The sequence below is a fragment of the Lepidochelys kempii genome, chromosome 5 (assembly GCF_965140265.1).
Source record: "Lepidochelys kempii isolate rLepKem1 chromosome 5, rLepKem1.hap2, whole genome shotgun sequence".
NCBI classification, from domain to species: domain Eukaryota; kingdom Metazoa; phylum Chordata; order Testudines; family Cheloniidae; genus Lepidochelys; species Lepidochelys kempii.
Genome location: NC_133260.1, coordinates 84591327 through 84615413, shown reverse-complemented (window position 1 = coordinate 84615413; position 24087 = coordinate 84591327). Strand labels below are relative to the sequence as shown.

Sequence of the window (24087 nt, the reverse complement as noted above, 5' to 3'; positions counted from 1 at the left end):
AAGCATACGATTCTTATTAACCCACTATGATTTACATTACCAGATACACTGCTACTGGACAAAAATCAAAAAAATTTCTCAATTTTTACACAGCCTTTACTCAGGCAAGTTCTCATGGACTTTTATGTGAATTTTTACTGAGTAATGACTTCAGGATTTGTGCCCAATTTTAGAGGGACATTTTGGTACTCAGTGATGTATTTTGGGATTCTGAAAAAGAAGTAACCCTATATTATGTATAAATTTATAACTACTTTTTTTAAAGCTTTTTTAAAGGAAATTAAATTGGAAAGTTTTAGCATTTTGTCTTTGTTCCTTTTATCTATATCTGAGACAACACAGGTTGATAAGACAAGCACAATTTGTCCACATATTGACAACTTTCTGAATAACAAATGTAAGTTTCCTCACTCTTTCTCCTTTACCTCTTGCATCTTCCAGGTTATAGTTTCATGTCTGTGCTAAAGAACGCCAATATTGATTAGTAAAATATTTAATTATCCATAACTTTGCAATAAAAACATTGAAGACAGACAGACAGACAGACAAACAAAAACCCTACAAAATAACAAGGCATCTCCCCAAAAACCCTGCATGGGATTCACCTTAGAATCACAGAATCATAGAATATCAGGGTTGGAAGGGACCTCAGGAGGTTATCTAGTCCAACCCCCTGCTCAAAGCAGGACCAATCCCCAACTAAATCATCATAGCCAGGGCTTTGTCAAGCCTGACCTTGAAAACCTCTAAGGAAGGAGATTCTACCACCTCCCTAGGTAACCCATTCTAGTGCTTCACGACCCTCTTACTGAAAAGGTTTTTCCTAACATCCAATCTAAACCTCCCCCACTGCAACTTGAGACCATTACTCCTCTTTTTGTCATCTGGTACCATTGAGAACAGTCTAGACCCATCCTCTTTGGAACCCTCCTTCAGGGAGCTGAAAACAGCTATCAAATCCCCCCTCATTCTTCTCTTCTGCAGACTAAACAATCCCAGTTCCCTCAGCCTCTCCTCATAAGTTATGTGCTCCAGCCCCCTAATCATTTTTGTTGCCCTCTGCTGGACTCTTTCCAATGTTTCCACATGCCTCTTTTAGTGTGGGGCCCAAAACTGGACACAATACTCCAGATGAGGCCTCACCAATGCCGATTAGAGGGGAATGATCACGTCCCTCGATCTGCTGGCAATGCCCCTACTTATACATCCCAAAATGCTGTTAGCCTTCTTGGCAACAAAGGCACACTATTGACTCATATCCAGCTTCTCGTCCACTGTAACCCGTAGGTCCTTTTCTCCAGAACTGCTGCCTAGCCATTCAGTCCCTAGTCTGTAGCAGTACATGGGATTCTTCTGTCCTAAGTGCAGGACTCTGCACTTGTTCTTGTAGAACCTCATCAGATTTCTTTGGGCCCAATCCTCTAATTTGTCTAGGTCCCTCTGTATCCTATCCCTACCCTCTAGCGTATCTACCACTCCTCCCAGTTTAGTGTCATCTGCAAACTTGCTGAGAGAGCAATCCACACCATCCTCCAGATCATTAATGAAGTTATTGAACAAAACCGCCCCCCAGGACCGCCCCTTGGGGCACTCCGTTTGATACCGGCTGCCAACTAGACATGAAGCGATTGATCACTACCCGTTGAGCCTGACGATCTATCCAGCTTTCTATCCACCTTATAGTCCATTCATCCACCCATACTTCTTTAACTTGCTGGCAAGAATACTGTGGGAGACCGTATCAAAACCTTCCAATTGTGGGGTCTAACAAACTAATAAGAAACTAGCAGAAAGGACATTCGGTCCTATTGCCAAGTGTTAATAGCTAGCCTTGAAAGAGTAATTTAAAAAAAAAAAGGAGGACTTGTGGCACCTTAGAGACTAACCAATTTATTAGAGCATAAGCTTTCGTGAGCTACAGCTCACTTCTTCAGATGCATATCGTGGAAACTGCAGCAGGCTTTATATATACACAGAGAATATGAAACAATACCTATTCCCACCCCACTGTCCTGCTGGTAATAGCTTATCTAAAGTGATTTCCAGCACAAATCCAGGTTTTCTCACCCTCCACCCCCCCACACAAATTCACTCTCCTGCTGGTGATAGCCCATCCAAAGTGATAACTCTTTACACAATGTGCATGACAATTAAGCTGGGCTATTTCCTGCATAAATCCAGGTTCTCACATCCCCCCCACCCCCATACACACACAAACTCACTCTCCTGCTGGTAATAGCTCATCCAAACTGACCACTCTTCAAGTTAAAATCCAAGTTAAACCAGAACATCTGGGGGGGGGGGGGGGGTAGGAAAAAACAAGAGGATTCCTACCCCCCCCCCAGATGTTCTGGTTTAACTTGGATTTTAACTTGAAGAGTGGTCAGTTTGGATGAGCTATTACCAGCAGGAGAGTGAGTTTGTGTGTGTATGGGGGTGGGGGGGATGTGAGAACCTGGATTTATGCAGGAAATAGCCCAGCTTAATTGTCATGCACATTGTGTAAAGAGTTATCACTTTGGATGGGCTATCACCAGCAGGAGAGTGAATTTGTGTGGGGGGGTGGAGGGTGAGAAAACCTGGATTTGTGCTGGAAATCACTTTAGATAAGCTATTACCAGCAGGACAGTGGGGTGGGAATAGGTATTGTTTCATATTCTCTGTGTATATATAAAGCCTGCTGCAGTTTCCACGATATGCATCTGAAGAAGTGAGCTGTAGCTCACGAAAGCTTATGCTCTAATAAATTGGTTAGTCTCTAAGGTGCCACAAGTCCTCCTTTTCTTTTTGCGAATACAGACTAACACGGCTGTTACTCTGAAACCTAATTTAAAAAACTTTCAATATGTGCAGGACCAGCTTTTTTTTTTTTTTTTAAAGTAAGACTTGTCCACACTATTTGCTAAGTTGTGTTTAACACTGTGTGCATTAAGACATTTTATAACCCTATGCGTTTTTCCAGTGTAGACAAGGCCTAAGGACTGGTGGTTGGCAACAACAAATTTCTGCTAGCTTCTGTTTGTACAACAAAGGTGGGTTCAAGCCTTCCCCTGGTCATCTCAGTGGACGAGGAGAAGTAAACATTTCCCATCTTGGTAGATCCACTCCTGGCTTTTCATCTTCATAGGGATTAATCAGTATCTCTACCAGACACTCTCTTCAACCCGCCTGCATTCTCTCTGTCTGTCCTGCCACTAATAAGCACAGCTCTCTCTCTTTTGTGCTTCTGTTACCATAGAGACAAGAAGAATTAAACAGAGCTGCGTTCACTAGCAATCAGTCTGCCAGGGAAACAGAAAGGGAGGGTTGTGGGGAAAAGGGCATTGCAGGGATAATGCTTAATCCTTGCAAGGCTGGTGAACAGGGAATGAACCTCTTCATAAAGATATGGAACCAGAATGGAAAGATGATTTTAAATCTTCATGAGCTAAAGAGTAAAGGATGCTACGGCTGACAATACTTGAACCTGTATTTTTCTATATTTTCTTTATTGTGTCCTGAACCATTTCACTGGAGAGGGGTCTTGAGTGCCCCAAAAGCATAAGAAATGTATTAAGCCGATTGTGAATTGTCTCCACATAGTTTGCACTCTTCCTAAACTTGGATTTCTATTCAATGTCCCACAGACACTCCTATGCTTCATTATAGAATTGAATTATAAATACAAAAGTTTAGCGTTGCTTAATTTTTCAAACATTCTCCCTTTAGTCATCAGTGTCATGGAAAACTACAATGAAACAATCTCAAAAAGAAACCAGTGACATGGTGCAACCCACACTCACTGAGGCAGAACTTGAATGGGACCTAATGCTGTAGGTGTTATGGAGGAGGGAACAGGTCACACCTTCTATCAGTTATTCATGTAAAGTGAGCAACACATTAGTTTCAAACTGACCAATACAATTTTTGAAAGATATGAGGAGAACTGTGTGAAGAAGAAACAGCTAATGACAACACTACCAAAGGGAAATGAGCTCACCTCTTTTTAACGTATGTTGGGAAAGGAAGAGATTGTAACACAATGGATTCAAGACCCCAAACTTTTGGGTTTAAAATTCTAGCTCAGGTCACAAAAAACAACACTTTGGAGTTCTAATCCTAACCCTGAAGGTACACAGCAAAAAAAATAAAAATAAAAAGAGTTGTGGCAGCAAGCCTCAGAGCCTGAGTCAACTGAGTTGGACTTGTGGGTCTAAAAATCAGACACTGACTCCGTGGATGCTCTGGGGTGGGAGCATCCATGAGTTAAAAAATAGTAGGTGCTTAGCACCCACCAGCCACAGCTGTTCAGCCAGGGAGCACCCCCCAAGACAACTAGACGTTGGCACCTATGCAAAAAATAGCAGCTTGGGCTCTGAGCTCTGAAACCCAGCAAGGGGGAAACGTCCCTGACCCTGGACTCTAGCCCCAGACCAAACATCTATACCACTATTTTAGCCCTGCAGAGTGAGCCTGAGTCAGTTGACCCAGGGTCTAAAACTAACTGCATGTTTTTTTTCCTGTGTAGATGTACCCTATCTGAACATAGCACCCTGAACTCTGATTCTCTATAAGGAGCAGGTCATTGCACTACCAATAGTTTGGTGAAACATTCTCAGTTTATACATAAAGATGTTGCTATTGTACAATTGTATTTAAAATTTGGTAAACCGATTTTGAATATTAGCATTGTGTGACATTTTAAAACTCTGCCTCCACACCAACATCGTTAGAACTGCTCAGAAAGCCAAGTATAAAATGACTCATTTGGTGAAAGTCAGCTTATTTTTATTTAAGAAAAAAGAACAAATCATATGAACCATAATTCTCCATAACCTACTGAGGTAGAACTAATTTACCTCCCGCTATTAGCATTCTACATATTTTGTTTAATTACTTTGAGACAAGAGTGGATGTTCAAAACATCTGTTTTCAACACTATTAGCATTTTTTTTTATTTGAGGCCATTTATTTAACTTGATAAAAAATAAATATTACAAAATATTAACATGCAAATAAGGCTCTATAGATTTGTGTTGATTGAAGAAAAAGCCAATAGATGTTCACATACCAAGTTACTTGTCTTATTACAATACCAAATCATGATAGCTATCATGAATGCTCAACATTGGGACAAGAGACAAAGTGGGTGAAGTAATATCTTTTATCGGACCAACTTCTGTTGGTGCAAGGTACAAACATTCGAGCTTCACAGAACTCTTCTTCAGGTTAGCTCTGTGAAACTCCAAAGCCACTTCCTTCCCCCAGAAAATGAATCTAAAGCAAAACAGATCCACCTTCTATTGATATGTTTTGTTTTCTCATAGTATATACTAAGGACAGAATACAATACTTTAAACAACAACTTCTAATCCGTCTCTTCATTCCGGGAGGATTAAGATGTTAAATTTCTATTTTAGAAATTTGAAAGTTTTTCCCCTAAAAGTTTTCCTTTTCTTCTCACATTTAGCCTGTCATTGTATCATAGAAATTAGAGGTGGAAAAGAGCAATCAAGTCTTCTGTTACATCAGCCTGCCAATGCAGGAGGAGTCTCGGCAGTAAATAAATGATATTTTTCATTATCTGGAAGGCAAAATGTTCTATTTTATTTCAAATATTCTTAAATTAGCATCTGAGCAGAGAAAAATTACAAATTGTTTTTGATGTTGAGAGTCCTGTTTCCCTCCCCTCTCTGCCATTACCAAGTTGTACAATACTTTTCTACTTTAGCAGAAGCTACAGTATTTATAGCTAGAAGATACTCTACCATAAAAATGTGGGTCAAATTTCAGGCTCAAAATACAACAGTCTTTCTTTAACCTTTTACACCTGCATAGTTAGTACAACTGCTGTTTGCATGAATGCATTTTGCATGAGTGTCACATCTGGAAATTCCCCTCGTATCTTACTCATCACAAAAGGAATGCTTTTCAATTTTAAGGCAAATCCATTAATACAGAACTTTATTCTGGTTTTAACTGCGAAAAGGGAATAATTTAAGGGATGCTGAAGATTCACAAAGATCCACTAAGACCAATTAGCACACTTTCCTTCATTTTCTTTTCATACAAAGAATAAAACTACCCATGTTCTTCCTCTATATTCTTAGAATCCACAATCTGATAGCTCTGACTTTCTACAACAGGTTGTCAAATCAGCAAAAATGGTCAAAAATAAGAAAAAAATGAACTGTAAAGTTTTCTGAGGTGACAGTTACCAAACTGGAGAGAAACAAATAACCTTTAAAAGCTTCAATTAATTCTTCACTTGCTCGAAATCTGCACCACACATTCAAGAGACAATAAGTCCTATGTATCTAGGTACATATGCTGTATACAGTTGCATCGCTGGAAAAATTTGAGACTTGTTGAGAAGATGACAAATGATATTTATAGGGTTAAATAAAGCCTTTAGGGTGAAATATTTATCATAATTGCAAAAAATGTCAAGAGTTAATGTACAGAGGAATTTTTTTAAGACACCACTGTTCTTCAAGACTTTGTGGCAGACAGCTGCATAATGAAATAATCCTATTTGAACTAAAGGAAACAATGGTAAAATTTGATCTTTGATGAAATATTGCAAATTAAAATGCCTTTTTAAAGGGTTTAGAAAGCTGTAAGTATGCAACTCCAGTACTAGGATTTCATCTAGTTTGGTCACATTTTCTGTTGACATAACTCCACTGACTTTACTGGTGTTATGCAAGAGCATAGTTTGTGTCTATCGCTGTCAATTTTTCCAAAGAACTCAACACCCCATATGCAATCACACCAAGAATATTCGGTTAGTACCAGAAAGTACCTCCTGTTTTTATCATAACAGTATCCTTACTCTGTCATTTCCTATTAGCTCAGTAAAGTATTTGTGAGTCTACCAGAATTACAAACTAACCAACCACACATTGTTACTCATGTTATGTTCCCACAGTTATGTTCTTTATTAGCACTTTCATGTTCTCATGACACAGCTAAAATCCAGAGCCTCTTAAATAATGTACTACACAAATGGAGGCAGTTCTGCTGACAAGGAACCCTCTGAACATTACAGCTCCCAAAATAAGTTTACAATGCTAACCAAGAGAGAAATAATAGCAATAAACTATAAATCAAAATAATTCAAAACAGCAACAAACTAGAAAAGGGAGAAGTGTTCATATACATGTTCTGAGAAGAAAATTTCCAGATAAGAACAAAATTACCCTATTTTCATATATAGTTTCTGCCTAAGTCAAGAGGTACTACTGGAAATGACATCCAGATACTGAAAGTGTATTTTTCTGTGCTTTAGTTTAGGGCATAGCCATAGGACAGAGATGACTTATGTGGAAAGGAGAGATGACTTTTATAGGAAATCTAAATCCATGAAGAGTACAACTTTTTCTTGATAAAGCTGAAAAATGGCTTTGAGACAGAGAGGCCAAAAAGCTCCTCAGTCCTCTGAGCAGCAGTAAGACTTGAGAAAGGTTACATTCACTGATACAAAGTGACGTTATCTCATGAGATTCAAAAAGGGGGATTTCATAGGGGTATAGACCAACTAAGTTCAAGTTCCAGCTCATTATAGGTTGTCAGGTGGCAAGTCAAAGTCTGGTGATTGCCTGAGGAAAATCTTGCACTGTGGTAATCGCAGACTAGATTCCCTTGCCAATGTAAGACCTTAAAAGCCCTTAACATTGTGATATGGACCTGGAGAGAGATCAGGTCCAAACCCTTGTGAAGTCACCCAAATTAAATTTTAGATAGTCCCCCTTTCTAGGAGCTGGGGTTTAAACTAGCAAAGAGTTTTTAAATACATGAAGAATACTAGAGACAGATCTTGACTGCACAAGACTGTCCGCCAGTAGAGATGAGTAGCCAAAACCCAAACATTTTAGCCTTCCACAGTGTCTGTTTCACCAATGAAAATATCCCTGGGTCAGAACACAAGATTGGCCCCTGTAACAGAAAGACCTTGTGTGACTGACTGACAATAATCTGTAATATCCCAAATGAAATTTACCAAATTAAGTTAAATCTTATTGAATTGGGTTAGATGCCTTAGGGGTCAATCATATTGAAAATGAAATTGTTTCTGTGTTATTGGAGGACTGCATGTAACTTTTCTAAGGTCTTGACTAATGTAACTGTTAGGAACTTCAAAGTACTTTGGGGGACTATGTGTGTATAGTGGATTTCCTAGGAAGTACCTGGGGGATAAGGGGAATGCAAATGACGCATTTCAAATACATCCTGTAAAAGTTATGCCCTGGGGAAGAAATCCCATCGTCTACTAATTACCTGCTCCTGGAGTTACCCCTGAACTGTGTAAAGGGTGAACTAAATATGTTATGAGTGTGCTAGTTCTAAGCTGAGGCTGTGATGAACTTGTGACCACAAAGGAAACTCCAAAGGACTGCTACTGACGGAGCCCATGTTGGAGTTGGGGTGATGTCTAATTAGCTTGCATGTAGGTTCTTTTATTGTTTTTAATGTTTTCTCAGTAATCCCTTTTACCTTAAGAATAAAGTAGGTTTGCATAGGAAGTGCTGTGTGGTACCAGCAGGTGTCCTTGGGCAACCTGTCTGTGCTGCAAATAACACAATAAAGGCAGGGAACTGCGCAGCTTGGAAATGCCCCAGTTAGACACACGAGCTTCCACCCACGAAAGGCAACGGCGCTGGGGTGCTGGAAGCCTGAGAGCAGGTGCCTTTGCTGGACCACTGAAGGGAAAAACAGGTACAGTGCCAGTTGCCCTGAACTGTGACACCACAGTTACACGTGGGCAGTATCCATGTAAACAGAGGAATATCTCTACTATATGGTAAACCATGTCCTGCTAGGCTAATATGGAGCTATGGACACTATGAAGATTTGTCATTCTGATCTTTATGGCTGCCTTGAAAGGACAGAGACAAGGCATAAAGGGCCTGATTCTCAATTACAGGAAGGCCCATTTACAACTGCCAGACCAGTGTAAACAAGAATCAGGCCCCAAAAAGAGTTCTCATACTCAAAGGAGAATGCATCCACCTTACATGTCTTGTTTTCCAGGTATCTAAAGCAGACGAAGCTTATTGTTGATGAAAGATGGAAAGAGGCCAATCATCTGGCATTCCCATTTGAAAGGACAAAGTGCAAAACTTGTTGATTCTTTTTACATTCAGAGATATTCACATGAGTTTTCTTGTCATCTTAAGTACTTAGCTTTCCTTAGGTAGAAGGAGCCAAATTCACCAAATGGAGTTACACAATGAATCTGACCAGGAAGTTGGGACTGTCAGCTTATTATCTCCATGCAGTGAAGAATTCGCAGTACTTTTGACCTAAAAGAGGGACTCTGTTCCTCTTCACTTCTTTATGTAAGTGAGGAATGTACAGTTGCCACTTTGTATTAACAGAGAGTTGGATTCAGAAGCATTGTGAACATCCTAAGGGTATTTCCTGTGATTCTGAGTTCCAGTCAGTTACTACTGTGTGCTCTTGTGAGGACCATTAGCTCTGATGTGTGGTGGGTCACATAAGCTCCACAGACCTGATGGGTGTCTATTCTGATTTGTTTTAGTACTGGTTCAGTCATTCATCTTCCACCTGATATTCATGTTGAGAGCCCACCACTTTATGAATCATGAATCTCTAGGGACGAGCAGTCCAGGAATTAATTGCATCCTTTTGGTAATCCTAGACAAAAGGAGAATAAGAATAAGAAGGGTCTCAGGTGGATGACAGCTCATCATATACAGCCATTAGAATAGCTTGTTGGAGGATCTGACAAATAGTAATGTTTCTGTGGGAAGGAATAGATATTTGGCCAGAGACTTGATACTGGATACTTCCTTTTGAAAAAAGAAGCCATGTATAGGGCTATGCAGAACCTGGAACATAGGTCACAAGAGATCTTATCCCTATTCATCACAAATCCACAAGTCTAAAAAACAAGAGGAGGCCTGAAATGTGTTACTTTGATCCATGGCGATTAACTGTTGTTAATCTCCCATGTATATTTTTGTGAAACACCTGACACACTAATTGGTGCTTAAACAATAAGGTTGTCCAAATAATGGAAGACATGAAGTCTCTCTTCTCTCATAGAAACCACCATGGCTGACAATGAGCATGGAGAACATATGTGAGGCTGATGAAAGATGAAATGGCAAGGCAACAGATTGGTAGCAAAGACAATCCATTGAGAAGCAGAGGATTCTGAAATGTACCTGTGAGAGGGCAGGGAACATGAAGATACAAATCCATGAAGTCAACTGAACATAGAAAATATTTCATCCCACAATAAATCTTGTATAGGGAGATTTTCCCACATGGAAGAACCTGGTTCATTTGACATATAAAGGAGACATCATATCCCGAAATGGTCAAATACCCTATTCTTCACTGGAACTAGGAAGAACCAAATACAGATCCCTGAAACCTTCGCCTAAATTGGGGATAGCTCTCATACAGCATAGTTTCTGTGTTTGTTCCCAAATACTGTATCTTGTGTTGTTTGAACTATTCTCATAAAAAAGAAGAGAATATTGGTGGGGGCGTTAAGTTTATTAGGTGATCTCATTTTGTGTTTTCAAAGTTGAGAATCCCCTGCGGGATATATGTACTCTTTCAGCCTGTCCCCTCTTAGGCTACGGTCTGAAATACCATGCCCTGCTTCTGTCTGCTGGTGGAAGGACCAGCCCTGATCATTTAATGACTTTTGAGAGCTGAAGAGAGACAATAATATTTTTGGGCTTAGTGGCATGAAAGATTGATTCCTGCTTTTTCACTGAAGTATTTCTCTTCTGGCATGAGCAACTTATCACAGTCCGTTGCCTTCTGAACACCAGTATCCAAGGCTCTTCTAGATATCTTTTGCCCATCAAAGGCAGTATGAACCAATTGAGACCTGAAGACGGACTCTATGTGCTAGAAACCAAGCCAATCCATAGATGGCAGAGCATTGAAGAGAGCAAGTTAGGAACCTAACTGATGTTTTAGGTATATAAGAATGAAACGAAAACAATTCTAGATGGTTCAGACTCTCTGATATGGACTGTATGCAGGGTTTATACCCTGAACCAAACAGCAGTGTGGCTGAGCTGATAAGACTTGGGTCTACATATGAGATACCAGGATTCTATTTCCAGCTCTTCCTGAAGTGACTTTTTACCTTTTTTGTAATTAACTTGCCAAAAACTTTATTAACATAGAAAGAAAAGGAGTACTTGTGGCACCTTAGAGACTAACCAATTTTGGAGATCTTCGAGGTGCTGCGGAGCCTGGATGTGCAGCTGGCGGAGCTGTACCATATGCATCCAATGAAGTGAGCTGTAGCTCACAAAAGCTTATGCTCAAATAAATTGGTTAGTCTCTAAGGTGCCACAAGTACTCCTTTTCTTTTTGCGAATACAGACTAACACAGCTGTTACTCTGAAACCTATTAACACAGAGTTAAGGTTGCCCAGTGCTGCCTCAGGACCATCCAGAATGTGGAAAGCTGGCTCCACTTCTCTTCCCCAACCAGTATATCGCTGGATGAAAAGGTGTCCAACCTTCCCCCTCCCTGGCTCCCCTTATCATTCTGCTCTATCAGCGCATCTGAGCTCCCAGAAAGCAAAGGTCCCTCTGATGACAATCCCTTATTCATCAAAGGATCTTAGGAAAAACTGCTTTTGGAAAGTCAGTTGTACCTCAAAGCTCATGTCAATGGACCGGGTTTTCAGAACCAATGTATGAATGGTCATTTACACCCCCGCCCCTGACACTGCTCCAACCACTCCAACATTCCCTCTAGCATTCCCATTACTCTGAGCCCCTCCCATACCCCCACTGCACTAAGTCCAGTTCTACCCCACCACACACACACACAGACCAGCTCCACCCTCCTCCTTCCCACTCCATGCACCTGTTAACCTGGAGGAGAAGGGAAGGTGGTTGGGTTGTGAAGAATGCATGTACCAGTTGGAGGCAGGAAAGGGAAGGAAAGTAGAGATACAGTGTCCCTGTCTGGGCAGAGTGTATGAGGAAGGGACTCTGTGCATTTATCTGAAGTATAGAAGGCTCAGAGAGGTGTGAAGTGCATCATTCAACTCAATAAGATGTTCTCAACTGAATGAGAATACACCACAGAGATGAATACACTCTGGAATGATAACACTGAGATGTGTGAACTGCTCCACTCATCTCATCCCCACCCCATCTCTGCAGTTTCAGCACTTGTGCGCGTAATGTGCATAGCACACAAATCACCTAAGCAGAGGATTCAACCTCACTGTCCTTGGGATAGCACTTGTACCCTTAAACTACCAAGGGATTACGCTGATCAGTGTGTGTCACTCACAAAAGTTTCAGAGGAAACAACAGCTTGCACAGATGTTTTAAGCAGAGGTAGTAAATGTTTTGTAGTGCAATAATATTTGAAATATTTCTAAACTGGTCTTTAGTCCCATTTAATAGCTGATCTCAGGGACAGTCCATGCTATAAACTAAATGAAGGTGGCCTTAGGATTTTCCCTTAGTCTACACTAAAAAAAAGTGATAAGAATCTTAAAGTGTTATCAGCAGTTCATTTTAGGGGGGCTGACTCAACAACTCGCTTTTCTTTAATCGTATTCAGTCCCACTGTTAAGGAAATGGTTGAGGAGCACAAGTCATGATTACATTACCCTAACTGCTTCCTAGAGTCTCATCTTCCCTCTATTTAATTAATGCTAATTTTCTTGACAATATTTCTCAAGTAAAATCAGAATGTGTGTGTGGATCTTAGAACACTTTGAAATATCAGCTGTTAAAGCAGATTTTGGGCAGGGAGCAAGGAACATGAACAATATACATTCTCTACCAAGGGAAGGATGTGAACTCAGAGTACATGGGTGTTGCTTAGGTTCAGTGGGCACTGCATGTCACCTTGAGCCACGCTGTTACTCTGACATTGGGCTGCCTGCAAAGCTTCTGACTTGCAACAGAGCCCTAGTCTTGATGCACACGTACATTTCCCTTTCTGTGGCATTTCAGTTTAGCTTGAACCAATCTGCAGTTACAATTTAACCCTCAATATCTTACTCAATATTGCTTCTTCAAAAGGGCAGTGGGTGCCATGAACTCACTGAAACCAATCTTGAGCATGTGATATCAGGTTGCAGAAGATGAATACAATAATTTGAGCCACAGGAGTACACAAACCAGATGATTTTGTAAACACATGATTTATTTCAGGGGCCTATGTCTCAGGAACCACCCCCTTGTTTAAATTACTCAAAATAAATCTAATAAATCTAGGTATCTAATAATACAACACACACATACACTTTATAGATAGATAAATTACACATAAAAACACTACTTTAAAAGATAAAAAAACATTATTAAAGTGCAAACTCAAAGAGTAGGAAATGTCAGAATTAGGATTCACTGTGCAACCTTAACTCACCCTCCTTGCATTATGATACCATCATTAATTACACGATCACATACTATTTTTATCCATTCAGTGTACAGGATGGATGGTGCTTGATATTTTTGTTTTCTCCTCATTATTCAGTGTGTCCCCATGCTTTATTTACAATATACAATTCTAACCCTGCTTTCAAGATAGACATATTAAACTTCCTCATGAGTTTTCCTATTGGGCTCATCACGATAGTATCTGAGTGGTTCACAAACATTAATCAATCTATTTTCACAACACTTCTGTGAGGTGAGGCCATGATATTTATTCCCATTTTACAGATGAGGAGCTGAGGGACAGAGAAATTAAGATCAAAAGTTTTTGCTAATTTTGTGTGCCTAATTTGATATGCCTAGGACCTGATTTTTCAGAGTCATCATTTTCTTTGATTCCCATCCATCAGTTCAGCAGCTATGATGGGACTGAATGAAGTCTTTCCACCACTTTCTATCTTCACCAGCTTCCTTTATCTTTAAATCTTTTTGCTTTATCTCCATTCTTCACCATGTCTATTGATGCATACTTGGTCTTCCTCTATTTTTAGTTCCTTGCACTCTGGTATTTATTGCCATGTATGGTATCCTTTTCAAGTCCATTCCTGACACATGTCCAAATCATCATAGTTGTCTTTCTTGAATTTTCTCTAACAGTGTTGTTTGTTGCCCTACCCATTTTCTTATCAACTTCATTTTTTATTTTCTGCAGTCTTGGAACTCTTAATATTGGCCTTAGCAAATATCTTTCATTCACGGACTTTCCTCACTCCAGTATTCTGACCCATACGGCAGTATTGACACAACAGTTGTCTCATATATGTTGATTTTCATTTTAATCAAAATGTCTTTAGACTTTCAGATCTTGCAGGGTTTTTTTGAATGCCATAGTGGCTAGTCTGATTCTTCTTTTTATGTCATTTTCACGATTCCCATTCTTCAGTACTAGTCCTCCAAAGTACACAAATTCTCCCACTTGTTCTAGTTCTTTGTCTTCAACTTTAATCTTTACCTCTTCCTCTTGTCTTCCAATTGCCATAAATTTTGTCTTCTCCATGCTGATCTTCAGTCTGAATTTTCTGATTTCTTGGTCCATCTTGTCAGTTGTTCTCTGTAAATCCTCCTTAGTCAATGCTATGAGGCCAGTATCATTTGCAAATCTAAAGTTATTTACTGTCCTCCCACATAACATGACTCCTCCCATTTTATCTCTGAGTGTTACCGCCATTACTGCTTCCAGTACCAAGTTGAACAAAGCTGGCAATAGTGTGAATCCTTGCATCACTCCTATGGTCATCCTGAACCATTCCATCAGCTTCTTGTCTATTCTCACTGCTCTCATCAACTTGCCATAGATATTCTCTATCAACTTGATCAATTTCTTGGGGTGCCAAACATTCTCAAAACTTGCCATAGCCCTTTCTGCCAAATGCTATCAAAAGCCTTTATGAAGTTTATAAAGTTGTTATAGGTTTGGTTGTGTTTGATGTACTTCTGATACCTATCTTATCACAAATACTGATCTACTGTAACAGATCCTGGTCTAAATGTAGCCTGCTCCTCTGCAAGCACCAATTTCACACACTTCATTCTCTGCAATGTGTTGATAAATGATTTTCTGGGCACACTCAATAAGCTGATTCCTCTGTATAAAAAAAGTCATCTAATATATAAACAGTACTATTATCACTTTTCCCCATTCACTAATTTAATAGCTTTTCTCCTCAATTATTTTTGCACCAGGATCGAACGAAAGAGGATTTTTCAGAGTACTTAGCATAATACAGTACTTTATATGTTTAAAGCACCGCTCCCGTTGACTTCAGTTGTAGCAGTAAGTGATCAGCACTTCTGCAAATCAGATCCCAGCGTGATCATGTAATTAATCATGTAATTATGATGATGTAATTAAAGATCATCATAATGTATATACACAATGGGGCTGAATTTAAGGTTGCACAGGCAGTATTAATTCTGGCATTTCCTAACTTTTCAAGACTTGACTATTCAATCTTAATCTTGTTTTTTCAGTTTACTTTGTGTGGGTGTCTTCAATTTCCTAGGTTTTAAAAAAAGCTGACTGGAAATAAAGAAGTCTCACCATGTGTCACCAACTACATCTTGGTCATCAGCAAGGTTAGAACCTTTATATTAATCACACAAACCTCTGCTACTTGAGCTAACTCAGTAACTGATAGCAATAGTATGTTTTCCTCCTCTATTTGGAGCAGCTCTAGAGGGAAGATGAATCACTCACTTTGCCAGTGGGTTTCACAGCTACTTGCTGACAGCAAAGGAATGGTGAGACTCGGGAATCTTGGTTCTATTCCAAGCTCTGTAGGGGTGTGAGTCCTAGTGGGCTAGGCTCCCTATTCTCAGTTACAGCCCCACCCTGTCCTGAAGCAACTAGAAGCAGCCATTACTGGGAAAAGTCTGGCTTTGCCCCTGTAGCATGTAGACTCACAGACTTCAAGGCCAGAAGGGACCATCATGATCATCTAGTCTGACTGCCTGCATACTGCAGGCAACAGAGTCCTGTAAAAGACCCATAATCTCTGGCTGAGTTACTGAAGTCCTCAAATCATAATTTAAAGACTTCAAGTTATAAGAGAATTCATCATTTACTCTAGTTTAAACCTGCAAGTGTCCTGTACCCCATGCTGCATTGGAAGGCAAAAAGCTCCCAGGGTCTCTGCCAATGTTCCCTCTAATTTTTTCCATCTATGTATGGAATGAATTTTGTTATGTGCACCAATATTAAGGTAATGTGAGGATGTGCGCCACCAGTAGACAAAAAAACCCTAGATATAATATATATTTTTGAAAAGTTACCATAGGGATAATTACTCCAGGCAGGACAGGTTAAGCATTTTAGAACTCACTACTCAAAGAATTAAATTTAAGTGTAAGAGAGAAATAAAAATTATGAAATGCATAGACCAGTCAAAAAACTAAAACAGCAGCACTTTGAAAGAATAAAATTACAGAGAATATACGTGCATTGCAGGAAGTATCACGAAGTAACAACAACAATAACACAAGTATGTGCTGGGAGGTAAGTGTGTGAGAGACAGAGAGAGAATGTGTGTGTGTGTGAGACACACACACAAACACACACAGTGTGTGAATTAGAGACAGAGTGTGTGTGTGCTGGCTGCTGGGGAAGTATATGAGAGACAGTGCGCTGTCTCTTGAAGCGCAGCCACACTCACCAGTCTGAAGGCTCGTTCGGACTGCAACAGACACAAGTTGCCGGATGTGCACAGCTATACCAATCAAATGCACGGCACTCAATTTACTTTTGTGCAGCCACGCAGGCATGCAGCTTAGAGGGAACACTGTTCTCTGCCAATCTGACCCAGGAGAAAATCAGTTAGACTCTAAGCATGTGGGCAAGTCCTACCAGCCAGACACCTGGGAAAGAATTCTCTGTAGTAACTCAGAACCCTCCCCTTCTTGTGTCCCATCACTGGCCATTGAAGATATTTGCTGCTACCAGTCACACATCAGCTATATACCATTGTATGCCGTCTCATCATAATGTCCCCTCCACAAACTTATCAAGCCTAGTCTTGAAGCCAGTTAGGATTTTTGTCCCCACTGCTCCCCTTGGAAGGCTGTTCCGCAACTCCACTCCCCTAATGGTTAGAAACCTTTGTCTAATTTCAAGCTTAAATTTGTTGATGACCAGTTTATATCCATTTGTTCTTGTGTCCACGTTGGTGCTTAACTTAAATAACTCCTCTACCTCCCTGGTATTTATCCCTCTGATGTATTTATGGAGAGCAATCATATCTCCCTCTCAGCCTTCTTTTGGTTAAGCTAAATAAGCCAAACTCTTTGATTCCCCTCTTATAAAGTAGGTTTTCCATTCCTTTGATCATCCTAGTAATCCTTCTCTGCAACTGTTCCAGTTTAAATTCATTTTTGTTAAACATGGGAGCCCAGAACTACACACAGTATTCCAGATGAGGTCTCACCAGTGCCTTGTATAATGGTACTAACACTTCCCTGTCTCTATTGGAAATACCTTGCCTGATGCATTCTAGGACTGTATTAGTCTTTTTCACAGCCACATCACATTAGCAGCTCATAGTAATCCTGTGACCAACCAATATACCCAGGTTTTTCTCCTCCTCTGTTGCTTCCAACTGGTAAGTCCCCAGCTTATAGCAAAACGTCTTGTTGATAGTCCCTTTGCACTATTAAATTTCATCTCATTTCTGTTACTCCAGTTTTCAAGGTCCTCCAGAACTTCTCATATGATATTCCAATCCTCCTCCGTATTGGCAATACCTCCCAACTTTGTGTCATCTGCAAATTTTATTAGTACACTCCCATTTTTTGTGCCAAGGTCATTAATGAAACTGTTAAATAAGATTGGTCCCAAGACCAATTCCTGAGGAACTGCACTAGTTACCTCCTTCCAGCCTGGCAGCCTTTCAGTATGACCTGTCTCCCCTTTAACCAATTCCTTATCCACCTTTCAACCCTTATATTAATTCCCACCTTCTCCAATTTAACTGTATCAGATGCCTGATGGAAATCCAGGTAGACTAGATCTACTGCATTTCCTTTGTCTAAAAAGGCAGTTATCTTATCAAAGAAGGAGATCAATATACCTTTTATAAAACCATGTTATATTTTATCCCAATTACCATTTACCTCTATGTCATTAACTACTTTCTCTTCCAACATTTGTTCTAAGACCTTGCATACAACTGAGGTGAAACTAACAGGCTTGTCATCTCCCGAATCACTTATTTTCCCTTTCTTAAAAATAGGATCTTTATTAGTAATTCTCCAATCATAGGGTATAACCCCCGAGTTTACAGATTCATTAAAAATCATGGCTAATGGGCTTGCAATTTCATGTGCCAGTTCCTTTAATATTCTTGGATGGAGATTATCCAGGCCCCCTGATTTAATCCTATTAAACTGTTGGAGTTTGACTTCCAACTTGGATGTTGTAATTTCTACTTCCATATCCTTGTTCTCATTAGCCACCCTGCCACAACCCCTAAACTTGTCATTATCCTTATTAAAAACTGAGGCAAAGTATTTGTTGTGGTGTTGGGCCATGCCTAGATTATCTTTAATCTCCACCCCATCCTCAGTGCTTAGTGATCCCACTTTTTCTTTCCGTGTTTTCTTTTTATTTATATGGCTATCAAATCTTTTACAATTGGTTTTAATTTTCTTTGCAAGGTCTAACTCTGCTTGGCTTATGGCAGTTCTCACTTTATCCCCACATTCCAAGAGGCAGCTCTCCTTGCTGATCTGTCCCATCCTCCATTCCTCGTAGGCTTTCTGCTTTCTCTTAATCACTGTTTGAAATGTTTGCTCATCCAACTTGGTCTGCAATCCTTCCCTACAGTCACAGTCCAATCACAAGTAGGAGCAGAGAACATATGGAGCATGCTCAGTCACTCTGTAGGGGTGGTGTAAGTGCAGTGTGGTCAACACTAGGAATTGTGAGAGGTTTGAGCAAGCTCAATGAGGATGGAATCTTCGGAGATTTTAGCTGGTAAAATGAAAGAAGTCTCTACCGAGCATGCACAAACTACAATTTTTCAAAGGCTTATAACTCAAGACAGATTTGGGACAGAATCCACGTCTTCATTGCAGACACATCCCTGACAGAAAGGCATGGGGGCACTGGAGCTGTTCAAGGAAAAGCTCACTAGAATTTAACATGGCCAAAACAACATGTTTTTCCCTAGTCTCATTCTTGAAATGACTGAATATCAACCAGCCACTGCTATACTAACTTTGGTTTTCTGCGTCTAGGATGCCATCATCCTCAACACCACCCTGTGGGAGCTCTCTGAAAGAAAAGAACACAGGTAATCAACACCTCCTTCACCTACTCGCACTAAGATCCACTGGTAAGGCAATAATATATCATGATCAACAGCACCACAGACAACTGATAGACCTAAAAATATGTGTATGAATACCTCATCTTCACGCACGGCTAAGAGGGGATCAAACATCAGGATAACCCAGTGCTGTACCTATGACAAACAAAGGTCTGAACTCAAACTGAGAATAAACTAGGAGATCTGAAACACCTAATTAAGCTATTGTGAGATGTCTCATCACAACTTCCTCAATAATCTTAACCAATAATGGAAAATTTGAAACAGGACAAAAAGCATCCAGACTGTCAAATTCAAGTGGTTGTTTCTTATCCAGAGGTTGCACCAATGTTTCCTTAAGGACAGTTGGCACCCTGCTCTCCCTGCTACAAGCATTGACAATTTCCATTAGCAACAGACCTAGTATTTCCCCAACAGCCAGAAAGAACATTACTCCAAAGCTGAAGTAAAAAATTCTCAAAATACTTCCAGCAACATTGGCTAAAGCCCTAGCAGAGAAGTTTTGTTTTCTCAAGATATTGTTCTTCTAGGCAAATAGGACAAAGGCAAATAGCTTGGTTCAAATCAGGGCGCTTTTATCTGGAAAACAAAAATAAATGCCGTTCACAGTAGAAGGGACTCAAATCAAACATCATTATTATCCTTTTATTCTTTTCAACCACCCTGAATCCTGAGTAGGGCCAAGTGTCCTTCCAAGTGGAAGAGGGTGTTAAAATAAAATAGTAATCTCTGTCCTCTGAAGATAAAAAAAAAAATCTGAATGAGATAGAGTGATACATACACCACACTTTCACAGTCAGTATCTTCATATAACTGATTAAAAAGCAGTACAAAAGTTGAATTAGTGTCCTAAAGGAACAGATTTAGGAATAGATTGATTTAGTTAGGGTTGGTCCTGCTTTGAGCAGGGCGTTGGATTAGATGACCTCCTGAGGTCTCTTCCAACCCTAATCTTCTATGATGCTAAGACAGTATACACTGTTGGATCATCAAATTAAATTACCATTTCCGCTATACTAATAGTTACAAATTAATGTTTTTGCACATGCCCCTACACAAATGACATCAGCCTTCAAAGACATTAATCCCATTTACATAACCGTTAAGGCAGGCATCCATTAAAAAAAAAAAAAGCCTACATAACTCATTTCTTTAAAGACATCACAAAATCTTTTTACTAATTTTCAGTAGGAAATATGGTTTGAAACTATGTTAATAACACTTAATAAAAAATGCAAAGTTAAACCTAAAATGCATAACCAACAATGCAAAATCACAAGCACCAAGACCACTGGTTAGCAGTTGGGTTATCGTCAGTATTGTACAAGACATAAATTCATACCTGCACCTGGAATGATTGCCAGCTTTGTTTCAACTAGACCCATTTTAGCAGAAGATGCTTGAAAAGAAGCATAAAATGTAATGAGTTCTTGATATAATCTATAGTAAATAATAATTTGAAAAAGTTTATACAAAAGAAGATTCTTTACAACAATCAGTTAATTTATTAAACTTGTCTTCCAAACAACAAACCATCACTTAAAAAAGCATTTGGCTATGGAAATACAGAAAGACACCAAATTGATTTGCATTTATTAAAAGAACTAAGAAGCTATTGCCGTCAAGACAGGCTCTGTACCTCATTAATTTTCACACAGGAAGATTGCTGATGCAAGTAAATTATTTAGATCCAATAATGCAGAGAATTATTTGTAGATTTTAAAGCACTAAAAGAAAGTGGCAATGTTATTATTTAACAACTTGAAATGGTGGGGAAGTCTGTTTCTGACGATTATGAATTCTTTAGCTGACTGACTACTCCCTCAGGGTCAAACAGCTTAATATACTATGAGTATGCTGGCAACTGCTCAAGAGCAAGTTTCCATTTACTTTCCAACAAATGGTTTTGCAGTTCTGACAGCTGGATAGATCAAGGTTCCTCTTTTCATGTGCTGTTGTCACTTTTATTTTATAAGAGCTTAATTGCTTGTTTAATAATACACTCACAAACTAGTTTGGCCTATTTCCTGCAACCTGTTTGTATAGTAACAAATTTTGACGACAAGAGCATTTTAATTATAAAAAAAATTCTCAACCTCTGCCCTAGCCTTCTGGGATCACTGCTAATGATATAGTGAAGACTGCTAACAATAAAATGAAGATCATAAGAATAAATTAAAACAGGCAACAAAAATGCTCTAGCTATCAACAGTAAGTGGTATGAAATTAAACATCAGCAATGATTTCAGTCAAGTTTCTGCTAAATCACATAGAAATAATTGAGCATATGCAATGTCAGAATATAAAACCAGTTTTATAAGGACTGTTGCCAAGGCAAGGATTAGTCAAGCCTTCTGTAATGCTAATAATCTCCTGTTCATGTAATAGGATTCAGTCTTACCTGCCACTCTTATGTCACAGGCTAATGCCAGTTCTAGGCCACCACCTAATGCAGTCCCATCTATCGCAGCAATTGTTGGTACTGGAAGATTAGCTGCAAGAGAAAGTATCACTTAATACCTGCTCACAATGAACATTTGTGAGTCATTCCTGTATTATCTCTTGTTCAAATTACAATCAGATGAGGAAAAACAGTAACATATCTTCTTCAGTGACGATGCTGATCTTAAAACCAATTGTCCAGAATGATTGTTCAGTGAACATATGACACTCAATCTTTCTGCAACTAAATTGTATTGCAAACTTTCCCTTCAGCAGCTGCTCAGTTCTGCTCTTAATTTATATTGTAAACTCCGAAAGCACAGTCCCTGGCATTACAGAAATAACAAAACATTTAAAATTGTTGTATCTGCAGATTTCAGAGTAGCAGCCGTGTTATTCTGTATTCGCAAAAAGAAAAGGAGTACTTGTGGCACCTTAGAGATTAACAAATTTATTTGAGCATAAGCTTTCATGAGCTACAGCTCACTTCATCGGATGCATTCAGTGGAAAATACAGCGGGGAGATTTATATACATAGAGAACATGAAACAATGGGTGTTACCATACACACTGTAACCAGAGTGATCACTTAAGGTGAGCTATTACCAGCAGGAGAGCGGGTGGGGAGGAGGAAGAGAAGAACTTTTGAAGTGATAATCAAGGTAGGCCATTTCAAGCAGTTGACAAGAATGTCCGAGGAACAGTGGGGGGTGGCGGTGGGGGGCATAAACATGGGGAAATAGTTTTACTTTGTGTAATGACCCATCCACTCCCAGTCTCTATTCAAGCCTAAGTTAATTATATCCAGTTTGCAAATTAATTCCAATTCAGCAGTTTCTCGTTGGAGTCTGTTTTTGAAGTTTTTTTGTTGAGGTATTGCCACTTTTAGGTCTGTAATCGAGTGACCAGAGAGATTGAAGTCTACAGCCAAGCTCTACCACACAACAGCATTTGCTCCAACCCCTCAGACAGAGACAAACACCTACAAGATCACTATTAAGCGTTCTTACAACTACAGTACCCACCTGCGGAAGTGAAGAAACAGATTGACAGAGCCAGAAGAGTACCCAGAAGTCACCTACTACAGGACAGGCCCAACAAAGAAAATAACAGAACGCCACTAGCCATCACCTTCAGCCCCCAACTAAAACCTCTCCAATGCATCATCAAGGATCTACAACCTATCCTGAAGGACGACCCATCACTCTCACAGATCTTGGGAGACAGGCCAGTCCTTGCTTACAGACAGCTCCCCAACCTGAAGCAAATACTCACCGGCAACCACACACCACACAACAGAACTACTAACCCAGGAACCTATCCTTGCAACAAAGCCCGTTGCCAACTGTGTCCACGTATCTATTAAGGGGACACCATCATAGGGCCTAATCACATCAGCCACAATATCAGAGGCTCGTTCACCTGCACATCAACCAATGTGATATATGCCATCATGTGCCAGCAATGCCCCTCTGCCATGTACATTGGTCAAACTGGACAGTCTCTACGTAAAAGAATAAATGGACACAAATCAGACATCAAGAATTATAACGTTCAAAAACCAGTTGGAGAACACTTCAATCTCTCTGGTCACTCGATTACAGACCTAAAAGTGGCAATACCTCAACAAAAAAACTTCAAAAACAGACTCCAACAAGAGACTGCTGAATTGGAATTAATTTGCAAACTGGATACAATTAACTTAGGCTTGAATAGAGACTGGGAGTGGATGGGTCATTACACAAAGTAAAACTATTTCCCCATGTTTATCCCCCCAACCCCCACCGTTCCTCAGACATTCTTGTCAACTGCTGGAAATGGCCCACCTTGATTATCACTACAAAAGGTTCTCCCCTCCCCCATCCCCCTCCCCCCTTGCTGGTAATAGCTCACCTTAAGTGATCACTCTGGTTACAGTGTGTATGGTAACACCCATTGTTTCATGTTCTCTGTGTATATAAATCTCCCCACTGTATTTTCCACTGAATGCATCCGATGAAGTGAGCTGTAGCTCACGAAAGCTTATGCTCAAATAAATTTATTAGTCTCTAAGGCACCACAAGTACTCCTTTTCTTTTTGTATCTGTAGCCTTGCCAGAGCACAGTTGAAACATACATGTAAATAGCAGCAACTGTAATCAGGTTAGAGCTGGCAGCTCTGTGCATCTGAGCATTGCCAAGTATGGTATCCCCACATCATGATGGGTCTTTTCCAATGTACTTGACCATGGGGGAGCAGCTACTAGATGGCTGAGTAGGGTGAAGTACGGGAAGGAATTCTCAGTCTAGTGATACTAATCTCACCAAACATATCTAACAGGTTGTATGGTCACCAGGGAACTGTGAAATCATGATATTGTTTGCATATCATTTTTAT

The 24087-nt window shown here is 39.8% G+C and overlaps 1 protein-coding gene across 4 annotated transcripts in view; it reads right to left on the bottom strand.

The window, feature by feature from the left end:
- The window catches only part of AUH (AU RNA binding methylglutaconyl-CoA hydratase), a 187379-nt gene that overhangs the window by 84445 nt on the left and 78847 nt on the right, over positions 1 to 24087 (bottom strand). For 3 of the 4 annotated variants that reach the window (XM_073344894.1, XM_073344897.1, XM_073344898.1), the window contains 2 exons: positions 21670 to 21762; positions 20611 to 20667 (listed from right to left, as the gene is read on the bottom strand). The exons of the other annotated variant lie outside the window; for it this stretch is intronic. In XM_073344894.1, the coding sequence (XP_073200995.1) occupies positions 20611 to 20667; positions 21670 to 21762 (150 nt within the window). The remainder of the gene's footprint in view (positions 1 to 20610; positions 20668 to 21669; positions 21763 to 24087) is intronic. 4 annotated transcript variants of the gene reach the window in all.